We start from the raw sequence: 18355 nt of genomic DNA, 5'->3' as shown, positions 1-18355 counted from the left end.
ATTTTTATCTAAATTACAAATATACCAATACACATTTTCACTAATCAATAAAATACATATTGTTTCTTAATTTACTACAAAACTCCAAAATCCTGACAGAGGAATTAATAAATAATACTTATCTATCCGGATTTATATAAAATATATATGGATCTTGATATGGACCTGGTGTTCATATGAAGTTCCAATTGACAAGCCTAATTGGAATGGAACTGTGAAGACTGCACTGGATACTGATTGTGGTGTATCTAAAAAAACTCTATATTGATATATTTTTAATAGGCGAATTTTGTTGTTGCTTCTTTTTCTTCTCTTTTGTCTCTTTACAGAAAAAATCTTATATCCGCGTTGAACCGAATCGATACTGTATTATTTAATTAGAATTTTAATTATTTTTTAGTATATACTCCATCCGTCCAAAAAATAAATGCAAAAACATCATTAATATATTATTATCAATAATAAACAAAAAGGGCCCAACCGGGTTCGAACCGGTGACCTATTGATCTGCAGTCAATTGCTCTACCACTGAGCTATGGACCCGCAATTGATGACTATTTTTAATTGTTATTATTTAAATTAAGATTTAATATATAATTAAAATAAATTTAAAATTTTTGTATATATTGTTACTTAATAAAAATATATGCAAAATATTATTTTACATAAAATAAAATTTTAAATAATACAAATAAAAAATTATATAGACATATATATTTATAATTAAGACTACATAATTTTATAAAAAAAAATTTAATGTAGTTAAAAGTAATTATTTACTAAAGAAAGTTAGAAATAAAAATGTTTTAGATGGTATTGAGATATATTTGTTAAATATTTTTAGATTTAAGAAATATTACAAAAAATAGAAACCTTTGAAGTGGAATAAAAAAAACCGAGAATTGAAATAGAACAAAGAGAGTATGTGTATTTACTTGTAGAATTTTGATTTTGGTTTTATTATTCCAAAAGAAAAAATTCCAAAAAAATCAAATCAAACTTTTAATTTTGATTATATTAGGCTAAAATTTAATTTTACATTCAAAACATCACATCAATACATATTTATGTCACATCAAATAACTATTTCAATTCAAAATTTTATTATTTAAAACCAAAACCCAGGAAACACCTATATTATTACAAATTTATTTACATAACCAAACAACATCAATTCTTAAATCATTACTATTCTAAAAACTATCTAAAATATTTTCAAAATTTTTAATATAAACACCTTTCAAATTCAAATACTAATTTTCATTTAAATAGATTCAAATCTAAAATTTAAAAATTAAAGGTTTTTGCTTGGTTTTTATTTAAAATTGAGATTATAATTTTAGTTTTTTATTTAAATAGTATTTATTCTCATAATGGATATGAATTTCTTTTAAATTTATTTTATTTTAAATTTAATATGAGTGAAATTAATTTAAAAAATTGGAATATAATTTTGTGAAAAAGCCCTATGATTGACATTATTTAATATTATATAATCTTTTTGTTTTAGTTAATGTATTTTTATTTTAAATATTATTACTATTTTTTCTAAATTTTGGGGTTAGACGACATAATAGAAATGACTACAAGAAGATCAATATTTTTTCTTTCTATTTCTCATTTTTTTTTTTGAGTATTTGTGAAAAATAGAAATTGTATATTAATCTAAAAAGAGAGTTCATATATAGGCAAGCCCCAAATGACAATATATAAAAAATATGCTAACATCATTGATATGTATGAATTTTCTTGAGACTTCATTTATAATTCACATTACTTAAAATTTTATTTTTTTTTTGTTTGCGTTAATTTATTATTTTATTTTATATATTGTTTGATTTTTTTCTCACGGCGGGCTAATAACAGTAGAAGATCGTTTACAAAACGATCAAGAATTTATATTCTTTCACGTTGTAGACGTAAATTTCTTTCAAATATATTTTGATTTTTAATTTACTATTGATTGTGACTAATTAATTTTTTAACCCTAGCTTAAATTTGAATTTAAATTGATATATTAATTTCCCCAATAAAATCAACCCAAAAACACAGCTGACTGGCCTAAGTAGTGAGATGGCCAATTGGTGGGATCTTCCCTTAGACGTGTTTTGTTCATTTAAACTGCAGCATAATTTGAAAATAAATTTTGAACACACTTCAGCAGTGATAACAAACTGAGTTGGCTTCTTACCTATTGTTCAGGTTGGGAACAATGATCTCTCGCCCGATTTGTGGGAGCTGTTGTTGCACGTTTGACGACTGGTGTGAACATTGATTGTACCCATTAGGGTTTTGATCTGGAAGGTTTTTCCACCCATGATGGAAGATGCGTGAATCCTCCAATCACAACCCTTCTTGCATACGACTATAACTTTCTTTCTTTCTTTCTTTCTTTATAAGATTTATATCTCACCCACGCTCTATAGCCCAATCACAGAGGGTTTGCCTATATTTCAATCGGTCCAAATTTCCATCCCGACTTTCAAATTACAGTCGGCTTCCTCCATTTCTTCATCCTATTCCTCGTAGGCCGGCCCCCGTGTGTCGTTAGAACCGGCCGGACTCCGCAGTACCCTGTCATTCTCGCTCAGGCCATCACTAATCCATCCATCTGTAGCCATGTTAACCCTTGCCCCGTGATCCCAATCCTCAATTGCCTTATTTTCAGCCGCCACGTGGGGTTCATCCATCGGTATATCAGCGCTCACAACAGCCCTTGCCCCGTGATCCCAATCTCCAATTGTTTTATTAAATCCACCGGTTAACTTCTCAAATCCGTAGCTTTGAAAACCTTCATTCTTGTTTCTGCACACATCGTCTGCTACTGTTACCTCATGAACGTTATCACCCTCATTGTCCACATCACCCTCATTGTCCTCAACAACGGTGTTCCTCGGAACGCTACTTTCCTCATCTCCCCGATGCCTTTCAAACAAAAAACCTTCGTTAGGTCTCCGCATGTCATGTCTATAAGCATCACATATGCGCATTGGAAAGCCTTTATCCTCGGCATATATAGAATTATAATTTTCTCATAGTGAATCTTAAAAATATCTATAACATCTTTGTCGCATTTAATGGTATACAGTGGACCCTTAAGATTTGCACTGTGGGGACTATCGGGGCTCCGATAAGTAAACTCCACGACACCTGCCCTTCCTCATGCACGACAGTCAAGATCTCACCAAAATAGAACCTATCCTTGTCGATATGCGGAAACCAAACACATCTGCCACCCCTGTATCGCTTTGCGGGGACCTTATACTCAGTATATTCATCCACTCACAAATATATTGTCACAAACTGGTCCACTACGCTGGGTACCACAACCGCTTCAACAACGTGCAATCCGCAGGACAACACACTGAATTTTAGAACCAACAAAATCCAACTTTTTCTGAAATTACTAAATTCAATCGAAAGATACAACAAAATACACACAACAAAAGAGAAAATAAAATAATTTGAGCACGGTTTTTTCAATAAAGTACCCATATCTGTCATTACATATGGCCGACAGAATGCTCACTTTAAACTCGAAATCAAACTAGAATTTTGATTTTGACACACACAAATGTTCCTACTCATGACCGGGGATGAGAGACTTGAGAAATTTTACCAAAATAAAAAATCACAAACGAGCCCTAGAATTGCCACTTGATTATAAAAATAGAATTTTACCAAAATAAAAATAAATTTAATTATAAAATTAAGTTAAAATCAAGTTGTGCATGGATTTCAGATTATCCCACTTGATTTGTATATTTCCGGTTATCAATTCGACGATTTCTATATTTTGAATGATCAATTCAACTTGAAACGAATTCTGATCCAATACATTATTTATTTATTATTTTTTTCTTGAGTAACAAAGTTGGGATTGATCTGATCATTTAAAAACTCCAAATGCCCAAATCCTAATCAAATTTTTTTAAAGGTGAATGGATTCGGGTTTTTTTAGATCGGGTGGGTCCCAAACGACCAAACCCGATACAGACTAATTCCAAATACTACCTGATTAGGGGTGTCAAAAGTAAACTCGATTCGAAAAATAGAATCCATTCGACCTGAAATTTTTCAGGTTCAGGTCTGGATATTTCAGATTTGAAAAAAATCCAGTTGATTCGAATCCGAAATGAAAAAAATTTGTGTCGTATTCGGATTGTGTTTCGGGTTGACCTGATAACCTGAAATATAAAAATCAGGTTAGGTTTTGATTTCGTGTTTCGGGTTAACCTGAAATTTTTATTATTATTATTTTAATTTATAATATTTATATTATTTTAAATATAAAAATAAAAATAAAAATGATTTTTTTAGGTCAATTTAATTTTTTTTTAAAATTTTTGGGTTTGTTTCATGTCGGGTTCGTATCAGGTTTGTTCGGGTTTCGGATGATCTGAAACTAATTCAGATCAACCTGAATTCGACCTAAAAAAATTTATGTCGTGTTCGAATCTAAAGTTTTAGGTCAAATTTCAAATTCGAGTCGGATTTGAATTGACAGATTTTTTGTTATTTCCATTACTCATCAACCCGACAAGAACCCGACCAAAAAACAGAATTCACACCCCTCCCAATAACACCCCTACCTATAACTACTTAAGTGGCCGCCGAAAGTTCTGTTTCAGAATAGAATTAACCTAAACCTCTTTAATTAGGAATTAGGATTAGTGTGCATGACGAATTGCTGCCCGAACACTGAAAGCAGAAAGAGAAGGTTCTACTCTAGTGGGGAAGGCCGCCTTCGGAGCCGCTTTTCAGGTCCCATGCCTCCGGGGCCCGAGAATCAAGGTGGAGGTCGCTTGCTGTTCTGGAAAAAGCAGGCAACGAATCGCTTATCGCGTGGTCCGAAGCTTGAGGAGTGCGCGTCTGAGCTCAAGTGATAATGGCGGGCAATCGAGGGAATCGGTTAAAGTCGGGGGAGATGAACCGCCGCGGTGGTTCTCGCCTCTGGAATGTAGCAGGCGCTTGACTGGCTCTCCTCGTCTGCTCTTCTTACCAGGTTTCCTTTCCATTATTCGTAATTGCTTAGTCAACAGAGCAATTCGCAAGTGAACATATATCGTATAAATAATGACTGCTGAATTTGTTTGTCAGATTATGAAAATCTCAGGACTGCTCAAAATTTATGATCATTGCGATTTGTGTTTTTAGTAATTTAAGTTCACCCTGTTTTGAAGAATTTTATCAACAGAGAAGTTCGCCGCTCAATGAAAATTACTATGTGCTGTTACTCTAATCGTAATTGATTGAACGACAAAGTCGCCAATTCTGGGACAGATATAAATCGGCCATCATCTGACCTTCAGTAAAACTTGTTTTATCACTTAATTGTCTCTATTCGAATGTTCAATTATATGATTTTTTATTTTTATTTTAATCTCACAGGGATTGATGGAGATGGATTTGGTCTTAAGTTGCAACGTAAGAAACTCGGCGAGTAAGTTGGACTCAAAGTTTATAGTGATCCTTTGTGTGCAGCAACTACTCACTGATAGTGATTTACTGTAAGTCTGACCTTGCTCTTGTTAACATTCTCTCTAAATTTGTGTCGTCCAGGATTTTCGATATATGGTCCTTGCACATTCCTCTAGTGGATAGGACACCTTTTTCTGGTCTTTCTCAACCTCCGATCGTTGAACATTACTTGAATATTAGCTGTGCATATTAATTTTTAGGATAAGGCTTCTTACATTTGATTGATTCCCTAGATCTAGTGGCATTAGTAGAGAGCACCATTAGGTTCGAGAAAGAGAAAACAGCGGCAAGACCAACATATCTTGTGGGAGAGTCATTCGGAGCTTCTCTCGCGCTAGTTGTTGCGGCCCGGAACCCTGATTTTGATCTCATCTTAATCTTAGCTAACCCTGGTGAGAAGCTTATATTTTTTGAGAGATTAAATATAATATCTAGGAGGTTTTCACATACTTTTCTTGTATTTTATCTTGCTGCAGCTTCAACTATAAACAAATCTTTGCTACAAAGTGTTGTTCCATTGTCAGATGTGATGCATAAACTTATGCAGGCTGTTGTTCCATTGTCAGATGTGATGCATAAACTTATGCAGGCTGGACCACAAATGAGCTGGATACCAGGTTTAGATTCCCTGTTTAGAAATGACATTTTCCTCTCTGCTGCTGTGATCAATACATGAAGTTTATTCCCTCGATAACGTTTTAAGGCTGGAATGACAGTAGATACAATTTTGTGGAAGCTGAGAATGATTGATGAGATGCAGATATTTTTGAATTTAAATCTTCATTCTGTCAAAGCTCAGGTCCTGATACTTACCAGGTTGCATCTTTCAACTAATACTTAGCACAATCAGATATATCAAGAGTTCATTATGAAGAGGCCATTTCAATAGGGTTTTTAGGCACAAATTCCCCATACAGTTAGTTGATGATTCTACATTTTCATCATTCATACAGTGGGAGTGATATTCTAGTTTCTCATATAACCGAGGGTGAAAGACTACATAGCAAGCTTCAACGCTCTGATGTTTGTTCATTTCCTTGGAAGGACAATCCCCTATTCTCGGTATGTAAAACTTGTCGAACGGAAATTCTCTATTATCAGTAATTTATAACTCCTCTACACATATGCACCCCACAAAGTAGAATGTAACTCAAATGCAGTTGTTTGATATTCAATAAATGTAAAATATACAGTGATTTAGGTATCTAAACTTCGTTGAAAAACAATTTTACTACAACATATTTTTTCTCTCTCCCCACACACTATTGAGTAACATAGAACAATGCTGAGTTGTTAAGAAAAGAAGCATCTTTAGCTAATATGAAATGTCGTCAACCAATAGGAAATTTGTTGCAATATGACTAGAATGAAGGAAATGAGAAGTTATATGTTTGTTGATTTCCTAAAATATATTGGTTCTGATCCCTATTTCTCCAGGACGATACTTTTGATTTGGTAGCAACCATAAAGCGATCTTGCTATTATCGTAGTGGAGCAAGAATCGATTATGTCGTAAATTTCTTGCCACCAACTCCCTCTGAGTATATGGAAACCTATGAACCATTCAGGTAATAATTGTCCTAATAACTCAAAAGCTTCGCAAATCGTCACAGTTTCATATTACTGATTATTGGGTGAAGCCACTATATAGCAGGTTTCTTCTATTCTGATCAGTGGCTAAAACAGTCGTTGGCTAAATATTAGAGGTAGACATCTGGAGATAACTGCCATTCACCATCACAGTAAAATTATTCAGGTGGGTGGATGTAGCATTCAATCCTGTGATGTTCTCAACCTTGGATGATGGAAAAGTTGTCCGGGGGCTTGCAGGAATTCCCTCTGATTGACCTGTTTTATTGGTTGGGAACCACATGATGATTGGAATGGACCTCGTACCTTTAATGTCCAGGTTTTGGTTCGACCAGAACATCCTGCTCAGAGGGTTGGCACATCCAGGATTCTTCAGTAGATTGAAGGAAGGAATTTGCCGGATTTGTCTCTGTTTGACTGGATAAGACACTATGGTGGAGTTCCTGTAACAGCAGCAAATATGTATAAGCTTCTATCATTGAAATGTCATGTATTGCTGTATCCAGGGGGCATATCAGAGGCACTTCATGGGAAGGTATGTGTGTATGTCTGCTTTTTACCTTTTGATCGTTTCTATAAAGCATTATGGCTATGTCGACGAACTCTTCTTATCTTTTCTTCATTCCATTTAGGGTGATGAATACAAGTTGATCTGGCCTTCAGAACCAGAGTTTGTTTGGATGGCTGCGAGATTTGGGGCCAAAATTGTGCCTTTTGGTGCTGTCGGGGAGGATGATATGGTTGAGGCAAGTTTACAATTTGGGGCCAAAATTGTCCCTTTGATCGGAAATCTTGCTTGTGATCTCATTAACATTTCTAATACTTTTTTTTCACAGTTAGAACAGATGTGACAAGAGTTCTCTCTCTTTCTTTTTTTTTTTTTTTTTTGGCAAATCAGTTGATATTAGACTACAATGATCAAATGAAGATTCCACCCCTGAAGACCTTTATAGAAGGGCTAACCAGCGAGGTGGTCAGCTTGAGGTACACCGTGCATTTCTTAAAACGAGTATTGACTCTAGAAAGTGGAATTACATACCGATCGCCTAGATCTTTATATAAATGTATGTGTGTATGTGTTTATGTTGTAAACAAGCAGATGAACATGTATAGGCATAAAAAATCATCGATTGTCCTAGAGGACTAAAACAGCTTGTATGTATATGCTAATTATGTTTTGCAAACAATTCTCAATATGCTATATATTATTAGCATTTATGGTTTTCTTTCATCAAAATTGGGTGGTGTTTTCTAAACTCACGGTTTGGTCGCAATGATACCGCAGGAACAATGGCGACGACCGGATGGGGAAGCAAGTTTTTTACTATCCAGTGTGCGTGCCAAAACTATCGGGCCGCCTCTACTTCCTATATGGAAAGCCAATCCTAACAGAAGGTGTGTTCTGTCGTATGTTTGCATTAAATTAAATCCAATAAATGTGTGTAGTTTGAGGTGTTATTAATATGGATGGAACAGAAAGAAAGGATGTACTGAGAGATAAAGAAAGAGCAGAGGAATTGTATTTAGAGATACAAAGGGAGATAGGAAAAAGCATTGGGTATCTCAAGGCCAAAAGAGAGAAAGATCCCTATAGAAATGTCTTACCTCGTTTAGCATACATGGTCATCCATGGCTGCCATTCTCAGGTACCAACTTTTGAAATTTCATCAAATTTTCAATTCCATACGATGAACATTCCCACGCTTGATAACTACGTACTACAAGAAATTATCAATTTTGTAACGAGATTTTTAAGTTCCTAAATTTACTTTTTCCGTTACTAAGGATATTAGAGACGGAATTAGAGATGGAATTACGTTGGCCACGTGAACTTTAGGAACGGAACTCTGTTACAAATATACTATTTTTTGTAGTGACATATAATGGAATTGAATGCTTTCTTGCTGCTAACATTAAAATCTCCCAAGGATATATTTTTCAATCGCCAAGAATTGGTTTAGTAATTTGTTAGGATTGTTTTAGTTTGGATTTATGTTGTTTGTCACCACTGTGCTACTTCACGCACCTATTTTATCTGTAGACTAGCTTGTGATGGGGAGGGATCAAGCACCTTTGGGAACTAAAGAGAAAAAAACACCCACTTGGGTTGGGTTCGTAGATACTAAATGTAGGTACAATTTCTTACAAATGTAAAATAATAATAATAATAATAATAATAATAATAAATAAATAAATAAATAAATAAAAAGGAGGCGTATGCCAATTTTTACACCGGGATGAAAAATATAGGATGCCTAAAACTATTAAGTACAATTCCTTGAAAATATGATAATAAATAGGCACATAACAAATTTTACAATAAGATCAGGGGCTGACTTACCTAGGGGCAATTTTTTTATTTTTGTTCAATGTAAATATATATATTTATATAATTATAGCATCCCTATCCTACATCATTTGTCCATATTTTTTATGTCTCAGGTAATTTGTCTTTTACTTTTTTTTTTTATAAGAAATATAATTATACACTTTAATCACATTTTAAATTTATATTTTATAATTTTTAAAATTTTAATTTTAATTTTAATCTATAATTATTTTTACTAATATATTTCTTAATTATTTACTAATTATAATTTACCTAAATTTTAGTATCTACAATGATATGAAGAGACTGAGGAAGTATTAAATTGTATTTAGTTATAAATTTATCATCTTGTTTTACTTTTTTTTTTCTTCTGCTATTCAATCAAATAGAATAAAAAAAGACTGGCATTGAATTGATATAACAAATTGGGGGTAAGACCCCAAGTTCGAGGGCTGATTTCACGACGACCGACTTAGATGAAAGATGATATAGATGCGAAGAACACTATAATCTCCAAAAATAGTGCCTACAAGACAAATTATAGTACTTCTAGTGATAACATTTTGTTCCCAAAGGTAAAATGGCTTTCGTCTCTAACCTTCGTGACACTTTAATAAGTCGGAGCTTCGGAGAACAAGAACAAAGATGTGACCAAGCTCGTTATAAGGCTAGGAAAGCTTGCCGGAAACTTGACCGAAAAAAGAGAGAAGAGGATAGGAGATACTCGAGTATCGAGTATGTGTGTTTTGAAAATAAATAGGAGACCCTTTGTATAGGCGTTCGATCAAAATGACAGAAGATTAATTATGACAATAATTACGATCTTAATTACTGAAGTAATTGGTGTCGTAATTTACATTAATTTCAAACATTTCATTTGAGACGGTCATGATTTATGTTAATTTCAAATTTGGCGTTTGAAATTATCATAATTTATGCTAATTTCAAACTTTGTGTTTGAGGTTATAATGAACATATCAATTGGAAGACAATGTTCATAAAAAAAATACCCTATGTGGAAGACATCTCATACTGTTAGGTCATTTTATGGAGATTTCCTTTTGAATGAGTCTATCAAAAATATCATTATTCAAAGTGCAATTTAGGGTCATAGTTGGACATAATTCATAAAGCACTGTTCTGAGAATTCTTTATGGGATTTGGTCTAAACATTTTACGAAAATGAGTTCGTGATGCATGACTGCAAAATAATAGTGCAAGAAAATTACGATAGACTTTGATGTAAGGACTATAAGCAAGTTCTTTAGAATGTTGCAATCTCGGAGATGTAGGAATTCTATGCACTAATATACAATGATGTTAACGGTAATGAATATAGTTGCATGATTTTAGAGCAACTTTATCAACGTCTCGAAGAGATTAAATGATATACACAATTTTTCGGAACCAAGTTCAATCATTGAAGATGGATACCTCCGTATATCAATGATTCTTACTATATTGTAGAGAAATTCATGCGACATTATATAGTTATAATCCAATGGTGGTGAAAGTCTATTCGGTCTTTTGTATAATACGTAGAATACCGATAAATATTGCTAAGATCAGGGGCGGATTCATATATATATATATATATATATGTGTGTGTGTGTGAGTGGTGACACGTGCAATAAGTGATTTTATTTCATCAAAATAAAATTTGTATAATTTAATAATTATGCTACCATTATAAAAAATTAATGTATCCACTTAAATTTTGAAGTGTCTTCCTCGACCAAAAAAAATTAATGGATTATTTAAAATTTAAAATACTTTTTTAAAAACATGTGATACCCTTTAGATGGGCGGGTGCTAGGTCAACTCTCATAAATGTATCGGTGTTAGGCTATTCGAGGTTGAATAATAATTGAATAGTTTGAAAAGACTACTCATGTCATTCGAGAATTCTATTGAAAGAACTCTAAAATTAAGTGTGACATTCCCATGGAAGTATCAGAGCCGACTTGTCACAGCCTGACTGTTGAGGGGCTTATCAATTGACGATCTTTGAGGTGCAACATAACGCTACATTCTAAAGTTGGGGAAAGTGGGGGAAGATGTGATACCTCGGAATTGTGCCAGTGCTAGGCTAGCTCCCATGGATGCGCCGGTGCCAAGCCATCCGAAGTTGAATAATAATTAAATATATTGAATAAAATAGTCATGTCAATAATGTGCACATTATTTCTCGGAAACTCTAGAGTAATTTGAGGTTGTGTGACCTCGTGGAATATATCGCAGGGTGCGAGTGAATATGACATTCCCATAGAATTTTTGGGGTGTTACAAAATATAAATTTATCAAAACAAAATATTATATTATTTTTTTATATTATCAATAATAATTTGTGTTTTATTAATATTATTATTATTATTATTTATTTACCTATTACACAAATACAATATAAACTATAGGAGGGAAATTCCTAATCATTTAAAATGAGAACCATGGTGTCTCACCAGAATTCACACAGAAGAACCTATTGAAAAGAAAATTGTTGTCCAATCAGCACCAAAGTTTTTTTTTTAGAGTGCGTTCGTTTAAATGATTTATACAAAATTCTACAATTCATTCAATTTTTATTTTTTTTTTCAAAAAAATATCAAATCAAACACCTATTTTTTATTTATTATATTATACTAAAAATTAATTTTAAATTCAAAACATCAGGTCAAAATCTTTTTATATCAATATACCTATTACAATTCAAAATTTTTACTATTCAAATTTCAATGCAAAATTCAATTCCTCAAAATTAATATAATACACACAGCTGCAACCAAATGTTGTTGTTTAGATAGATGTTTTTGGAGATTTTTGGAGATTTGGAAGTTTGAAAAAAAAAAAAAATTAGTATTTAATTTGATGTTTTGGGAAAAAAAATATATTTGATGTGATATTTTTTAAAAAATGAATAGTATCAATTAAATGAAAGTTTAAACAAAGCGTACCCATGATTGGATTGGTTCTATACAGTAAATGAAGCTTTGATCATATAGTGTAGTGTACAAACCTATCGTACCTAGAATTACATTATGTTGTACCTCATTTAATGCAATAGAAAATAATGAATTATTCACTCTCACTGAATTGAACTTTTATTGTCCTTTCTATTGCCTTAAATGTTTATTTATTTATTATTATAACGGCACATACAGTGGCTTTATTGATTTAAATGTCTTTTCTGACACATTAATCTCACGTGTCAATGGCGGAAGTAGACAAAGGTAGGAGGGCGAAAAATAAATGTACAGTAACTCTAACAAATTTATGTAAGAAAGAAGAGAGAAAAAGAAGATTTTGGCTTGACTTCTTCTGCACCAAGGTAGTGTCCATTTTACATCATCTTATGTCAATCAAATTTAAGGCCACTGTGTATCACTAATTTCCCGTCCAAATGTAATTAGAAATGTTCGATAATAGAGTCACTGTTAGTGCTTGCCTGTTAATAATTTTTCATTCAGTGATTAAAATATTATTTATTTGTAATTTTAGCAAGTTGAAATTTTTGTTGTCTTCGATCACTCAGCTTAGCAAAAATGAGTTAACAAATTGAAACAAGCAAGTGAACTTGTGAGCAATTCATTTGTTTTTATAGCTCCAGCAACATCAATGTTGATTTTTTTCTTCTTTTTTACACTATTTATTTCATTATTTTTTATTTTTTATTTTATTTGCTCTATAATGTGAAAATTCGCAATGTTACTCGAAAGTGCGCAATGAATAAATTTTCGACTGACAAGTGAACCTGAAAGCATCGGAATTTGAACATATAATATGACCGTCATTATTCATTTCATTGTGTTTGCGTCAACTTAAATTTCAATCTCAGTGGTGCCTGTGACGAAAATTCCACCTAGTTGACAGACCAAAAGTGAGCCCCTAAGGTCGTCTTATTTTTTACTTCTAAAAAAATAATTTATTTAATATGTATATTTTTTTATTATACACTTACTGTTTTTTTATTAAAAAAAAAAAAAAAAAAACCAAAAACGAAAACTGATACCTGATATTGGGCAATCCATATCTAAAGCCCATAAGTTTTTTTTTTTCGGATCGAATATGATCTCGACTAACAAGATTCCCAATATCTTACAGGAAAATTGTCGTTTGTCGGATACCAAAATAATTTCTCAAAGAGGGAAGGGAAGGGAAAGTATCCCCAGCAGAGCTTCCGCGAGTACTGTTCCTCCGGTCTTTCGCTTCTCCCCACCGCCACATCCATAGGTGCGTCCTGTATTGAACTTTCAGTTCTTTCATTTAGCATTTTATAGTACTCGCTGAATTCGATCCAGACTATTGATGCCCTCTTTGTGGGAAGGTCAAATAATAAACCCTAATCCCAATTTTCTTTTATTTACTATGTAGTTTGTGTTCTTGCGTATTGTGCGAGCATCCAAATGCGTCTGGATGTGTATCAATGGCATCATATTGCTGAATTTTTAGGTGTGTTTGGATGCGGGGTTGGGAGTTTGGTTTGGGTTAAAGAATAGTAAAATTTCTAATAGAATGGTGTTTGAAGCTACATAATAAACCGATATGAGAAGGATTTAAAGATATCTTTTGAATGAAAATTTTGATATATAAATGCTGAAAAATAGCTGTTTGGTTTGTTGTTTTTGAGGGGAGGAAAAAGATTGAATGGTGTGGGTACAAAGACAAGTGAAGTCCTATTTATTGCGTGCATTTAGCGATTTTAATTTTGGTTTAGGAAAAAGATCGTTATCTTTAGTTCTTGTGCATTAGCATTTTGAGAGGAATATGTGTTTTGAATTAATGTGTAATGCAATATATGTTGAAGCCTTTATTTATTCAATGATTTGTTGTCTTGACGGAAAGAATGCTCGATTGTTAAAGATTGGTATACTTTATATTTATTTATTGGTGTGTGTGTGCGCGCGCTTGTGATGATATACTTGTGGTGAAATAGTTGGAAAATTGGTGTTGAATGTGACGGGTTTAGAGGGAAAATAGTAAATTGACTAGTAAAAGAGGTGTATAAAGACACAAGTAACCAAAACCTAATATTTCTTATGATTTTGGTATTGTGTTTGTTGATGTAACTACATAAAATATCCGTGAGTATAAGTTTCTATTAGTTGCTTGAGGATTAGTACGAACCATTTAGCAATAAGAACTGACAGCGAAAAGCTGGAAGTATTAATTCACGTAAATGTTTTGGGCATGCTTGTATTCCATTTATTTAACTTTTGGAAATGTTTGGCCTTCGAATAAGCAACAATGGACACCTAATATTTCCACATGTAACTCTTGAAATCAGGTAATGAAAGTTATATCAATGAATTCGTGCCTATTATTACATGAAAAAACAATCGATATATGCTAAATGCGAACTTCGTGTGGAGAATTTAATCAATGTATTCAACCAGCCTAACAGGCATAGATATCATGCCGTGCAAAGTCATTCTTTAATTGGATTTGCTTTTATTTTGTGTTTGTCCATGTTTTCGTAGATCATGTTTTCTCTGAATTTATTACCGTCTAACAAATTATATGATTGTTCGATGCAAATTTATCATTATAACCTGTCCAAACTATTGATATGCATCTATCAACTGCAAAAATGGTTGTGCTTCAAAATCATCTTCTGCATCAAAAGTGATTAACCTGATGATATGCTTGCATTTAGACTTTAAACGTAATATGTAATAGTTTCCGTTCAATTCTGCATTCCATTATAAGTTGACTGCAATCTAGTAAGCTATGCTGTATATATGTAAATGTGTTATACACTACATTAATTTTGAAAATCTTTCATTAGTCATAATTAAAACTACCATATGAATGGCGATGTTCATAAATTTCTTTTTAGATTTGGTACTGTCCAATTGTGCCTGTTATTGTTTTCATAGCATATTCGAATAAAAGTATTAAGATATGAATAATTAATCGTCCTCTCCTTTATCTTCAGCTTCTGGCTTTGTGCCTATACTGATTCGGAAATCGACAGGGAACAAACAGAGAAGAAAGAAGGGGAAGACACCTTGGTATGTTGTTTTTTTAGATGTTTTAGATTCATATATGGATTAGTGAAATTAAGTATTCAATAGTTTATGTTGAAACTGTGGAATAACTTATAGGCTCTTTAAAGTTGTTTAGTATGATAAAATGTGAAAAGAATTTTATCCCGAAAAATTGTTATTTTGACCCCTAAGGCTTTAAGAAGATCCTCAATGATTTCCTTCATCCACAATAGAGATATCCTTAAAATTTTCATTTTTTCACATCATTAAAAGATTTATTTTTAATAAACACTTCGACAACTCAAAATAGTAGTTAATATCTTATATTCAAATTCAATAGCAAAGTATATAAGATCTTGTACAGGAATTTAATATGGGAAGTAGAGAAACGAGGAAGAAGTGGAGCTGGATGGAAGACGAACTTCTCATCAACGCATGGCTTAATACAAATAAAGATATCACAGCCAACACGGTTCAACCAAGTAAAGATCCACCAAGTAACTCTTTCTGGAAAAGAATCGAGGAATATTACATGGCGAATAAGCCAGAAAATGCAGTGCCTAGACGTCTTACACAATGCAAAAATCGTTGGAGTAAGATATGTAAGGCAGTAAAAAAATTTATTAGGTGTTACGAGAAAGCTGAACGAAACAAGCATAGTGAGCAATCAAGCACAAATGTCTTCAACTTAGCAAAGAAGATATATTCAAATTACGGCAATGATAAAGAATTCATTCATGAAGGCGCTTGGCGTATTCTGAAAAACGAGCCTAAATGGATGGCGAGCTATTCCAAATCATCTGAGAACAGTGGTGGAAGTTCAAAGCGAACTAAAACAAATGAAAATGGTGGATACTCAGGTTCATGTCCGGCGATACCATATTCTGACAGTGATGATTTGACTCCCCCTATTCATTCTGCTCGGGTAAAAGTCGGTAAAAAAATGGAGAAACCAGTTGGAAACGAGACGTTCAGTTCAAGTTCCACTAGCAAGGACGAGACAAGTGGTGAATATAGCGCAAGTTTGAATCGTGCCGCGGTGGATAAAGAACAAAGTTTGAAACAAGAACCCGAGAAACTACAAGCAATTTTGAAAACCAAGAAGTTGGAGAAGATGGTCAAGAAGTTTGACATGGAAGCCAAGAAATTTAATAAAGAAGCTAGAGAGATACAAGTTCGCGGGAAGAAGATGGATTTTCTCATTATGTTAATGGCGAAAGGTGATAATCTCAGCGAAGAGGAAAGGGTGGTGAAGAGTAAGTTGCTAAGGGAAATGTTTTAATATATAGGTATTAGATTGTCTTATAATTTTTGAATATTTTCAATCTTTATTTGTATATATGTAGTTTTAAGTAAGTCGCTAATGTAATTAGTATTATAATTTTTACTGTAATTTTTATTATAATCAAGCTAATAATTGGCTTCAAAAATAAAATATAACATAATATCTGTAAATTACATAAAATAATTAACATTTAATATATAAAATAACGTGTTCAATGAAATATTCTTTTTTGTCCATTTTTAATGTAACCGTTTACTAATATTTTATAAGTAATATTCTTTTTGTCTTCTTGTTTTGTTTATTTTTGTTTTTTAAAAAAAGAATTATATAGTTTAATATGATTTTAAATATATCATAATTATTTTCACTAATATATTTTTAATTATGTACTGTATTTTTTTGTCTATCAGATGACACCATACTTGAGGGAATAGTATAATAGATGATAAAAATATATTTTTTCACCTCTAAATTTATTAATTTTTAATGACATTATTTATAATATCTTATAAAATGTAGTAGTTATTATTTAAGTGAGAAATACAACTATTAAAAAAATGAACATATTAAAGGTGATTTTTCTAAAATAATAAAATAGATACATTGGGATGACCATTAAAAAAATGGTTTGGTGGTATGGGGAGTTATATTATAATACTATCTAAATTAAAATTTAAATTTAACGAAACAAACCCATAAATTATAAACTATGAATATAAATTATAAGTAAATGTAAAAAAGGTGAATTGAGTCCCGTATCTTACTCATTTTATTATTTTAGGACTTTAAGTGGACTATATTTGAAAATAGTCTCGTAAATAAAATTTTTTCGCTAAAATAGTCCTTCAGCGCCTCGCCACGCTGGCCCGCCGTTGCTGACGCGGCTGACATGTTATGGCCACGTGCCGGACTCGCTACGCTGATCCGCAGTGGCTGACTATGTTATGAGTGGTTATATTTTAAAATTTTTACAAAATTACTAAATTAGAGAACAACAACAACTATGTATCTTAATATTCATTTTTGTATTGTTTAAAATCAATAAAATTTCACTCTTAAAAAGTCATGGAAAATTATTTCTTCCTTCTACTTGTTTGGTTGGAATTTTTTTCAAGGCTCTTTACTATTTATTCCTTAAAAAAAATAAATCAAAATCTTATTTTGTAAATTTTATGTCATACTAAAATTTTTATGTGGAATGGAAGATGAATCAATTTTATGAATATCTATGATTGCGTGTTGCTATTGTTTAGATTTCTAAATGTAGTGGGAATTAAATTGTGAAATGTAAAACTCCCTCTTTTTTTTTTTTTTTTTTGGATGACGTGAGAATCTGCAACCATTACCCGAAAGTGCGCACTGAGTAAACCCCCGACTGAACCTAAAATGTGAATTTGCATCTGTATAATATAGAGATATTGATGTGTGTAGAGTACTAAGTGATATGTGTGTGCGTGGAGTATGTTATAAAACTTTTGGAGAGAGTAATTTTTAGTTTCTGTAATTTTTGGGACGGAGCAATATTTTAAAGATGTGATTAAAATTTGAAGGAAAAAGTGAGTGTGTCGGCCTGTGTTTAATGTTTAGATAAATTAGTAATTTTTTTTTGAATTTTGAAGTTTTTTTATAAAAAACAAATATTACGTTGATATATAAATTTTAATATTTTTATAGATACTTAAATTA

At 32.2% G+C, this 18355-nt stretch overlaps 1 protein-coding gene, 1 non-coding gene and 1 pseudogene across 2 annotated transcripts; 2 read left to right on the top strand and 1 right to left on the bottom strand.

The window, feature by feature from the left end:
- Positions 1–471: 471 nt before the first annotated feature.
- Positions 472–543, bottom strand: TRNAC-GCA (transfer RNA cysteine (anticodon GCA)). Its single transcript has one exon. It is a non-coding gene; the product is annotated as a tRNA-Cys (tRNA).
- A 4140-nt stretch (positions 544–4683) lies between these two features.
- On the top strand, positions 4684–15408 carry LOC127252931 (phytyl ester synthase 2, chloroplastic-like; annotated as a pseudogene).
- LOC127252891 (glutathione S-transferase T3-like) lies at positions 15337–16844 on the top strand. The gene is made up of 2 exons (XM_051277265.1): positions 15337–15408; positions 15749–16844. The coding sequence occupies exon 2, from the start codon at positions 15758–15760 to the stop codon at positions 16664–16666; it is 909 nt and encodes a 302-aa protein (XP_051133222.1). The 5' UTR covers positions 15337–15408; positions 15749–15757; the 3' UTR covers positions 16667–16844.
- The last annotated feature ends 1511 nt before the right edge of the window (positions 16845–18355 follow it).

Source organism: Andrographis paniculata, unplaced genomic scaffold (genome assembly GCF_009805555.1).
Source record: "Andrographis paniculata isolate CXL003 unplaced genomic scaffold, ASM980555v1 Contig49END, whole genome shotgun sequence".
Lineage (NCBI taxonomy): Eukaryota > Viridiplantae > Streptophyta > Magnoliopsida > Lamiales > Acanthaceae > Andrographis > Andrographis paniculata.
This window is presented reverse-complemented; position numbering and strand designations above follow the sequence as displayed.

Coding starts and splice junctions, on each gene's coding strand:
- LOC127252891 (XM_051277265.1), top strand. CDS start 15,758: ATGGGAAGTAGAGAAACGAGGAAGAAGTGGAGCTGGATGGAAGACGAA.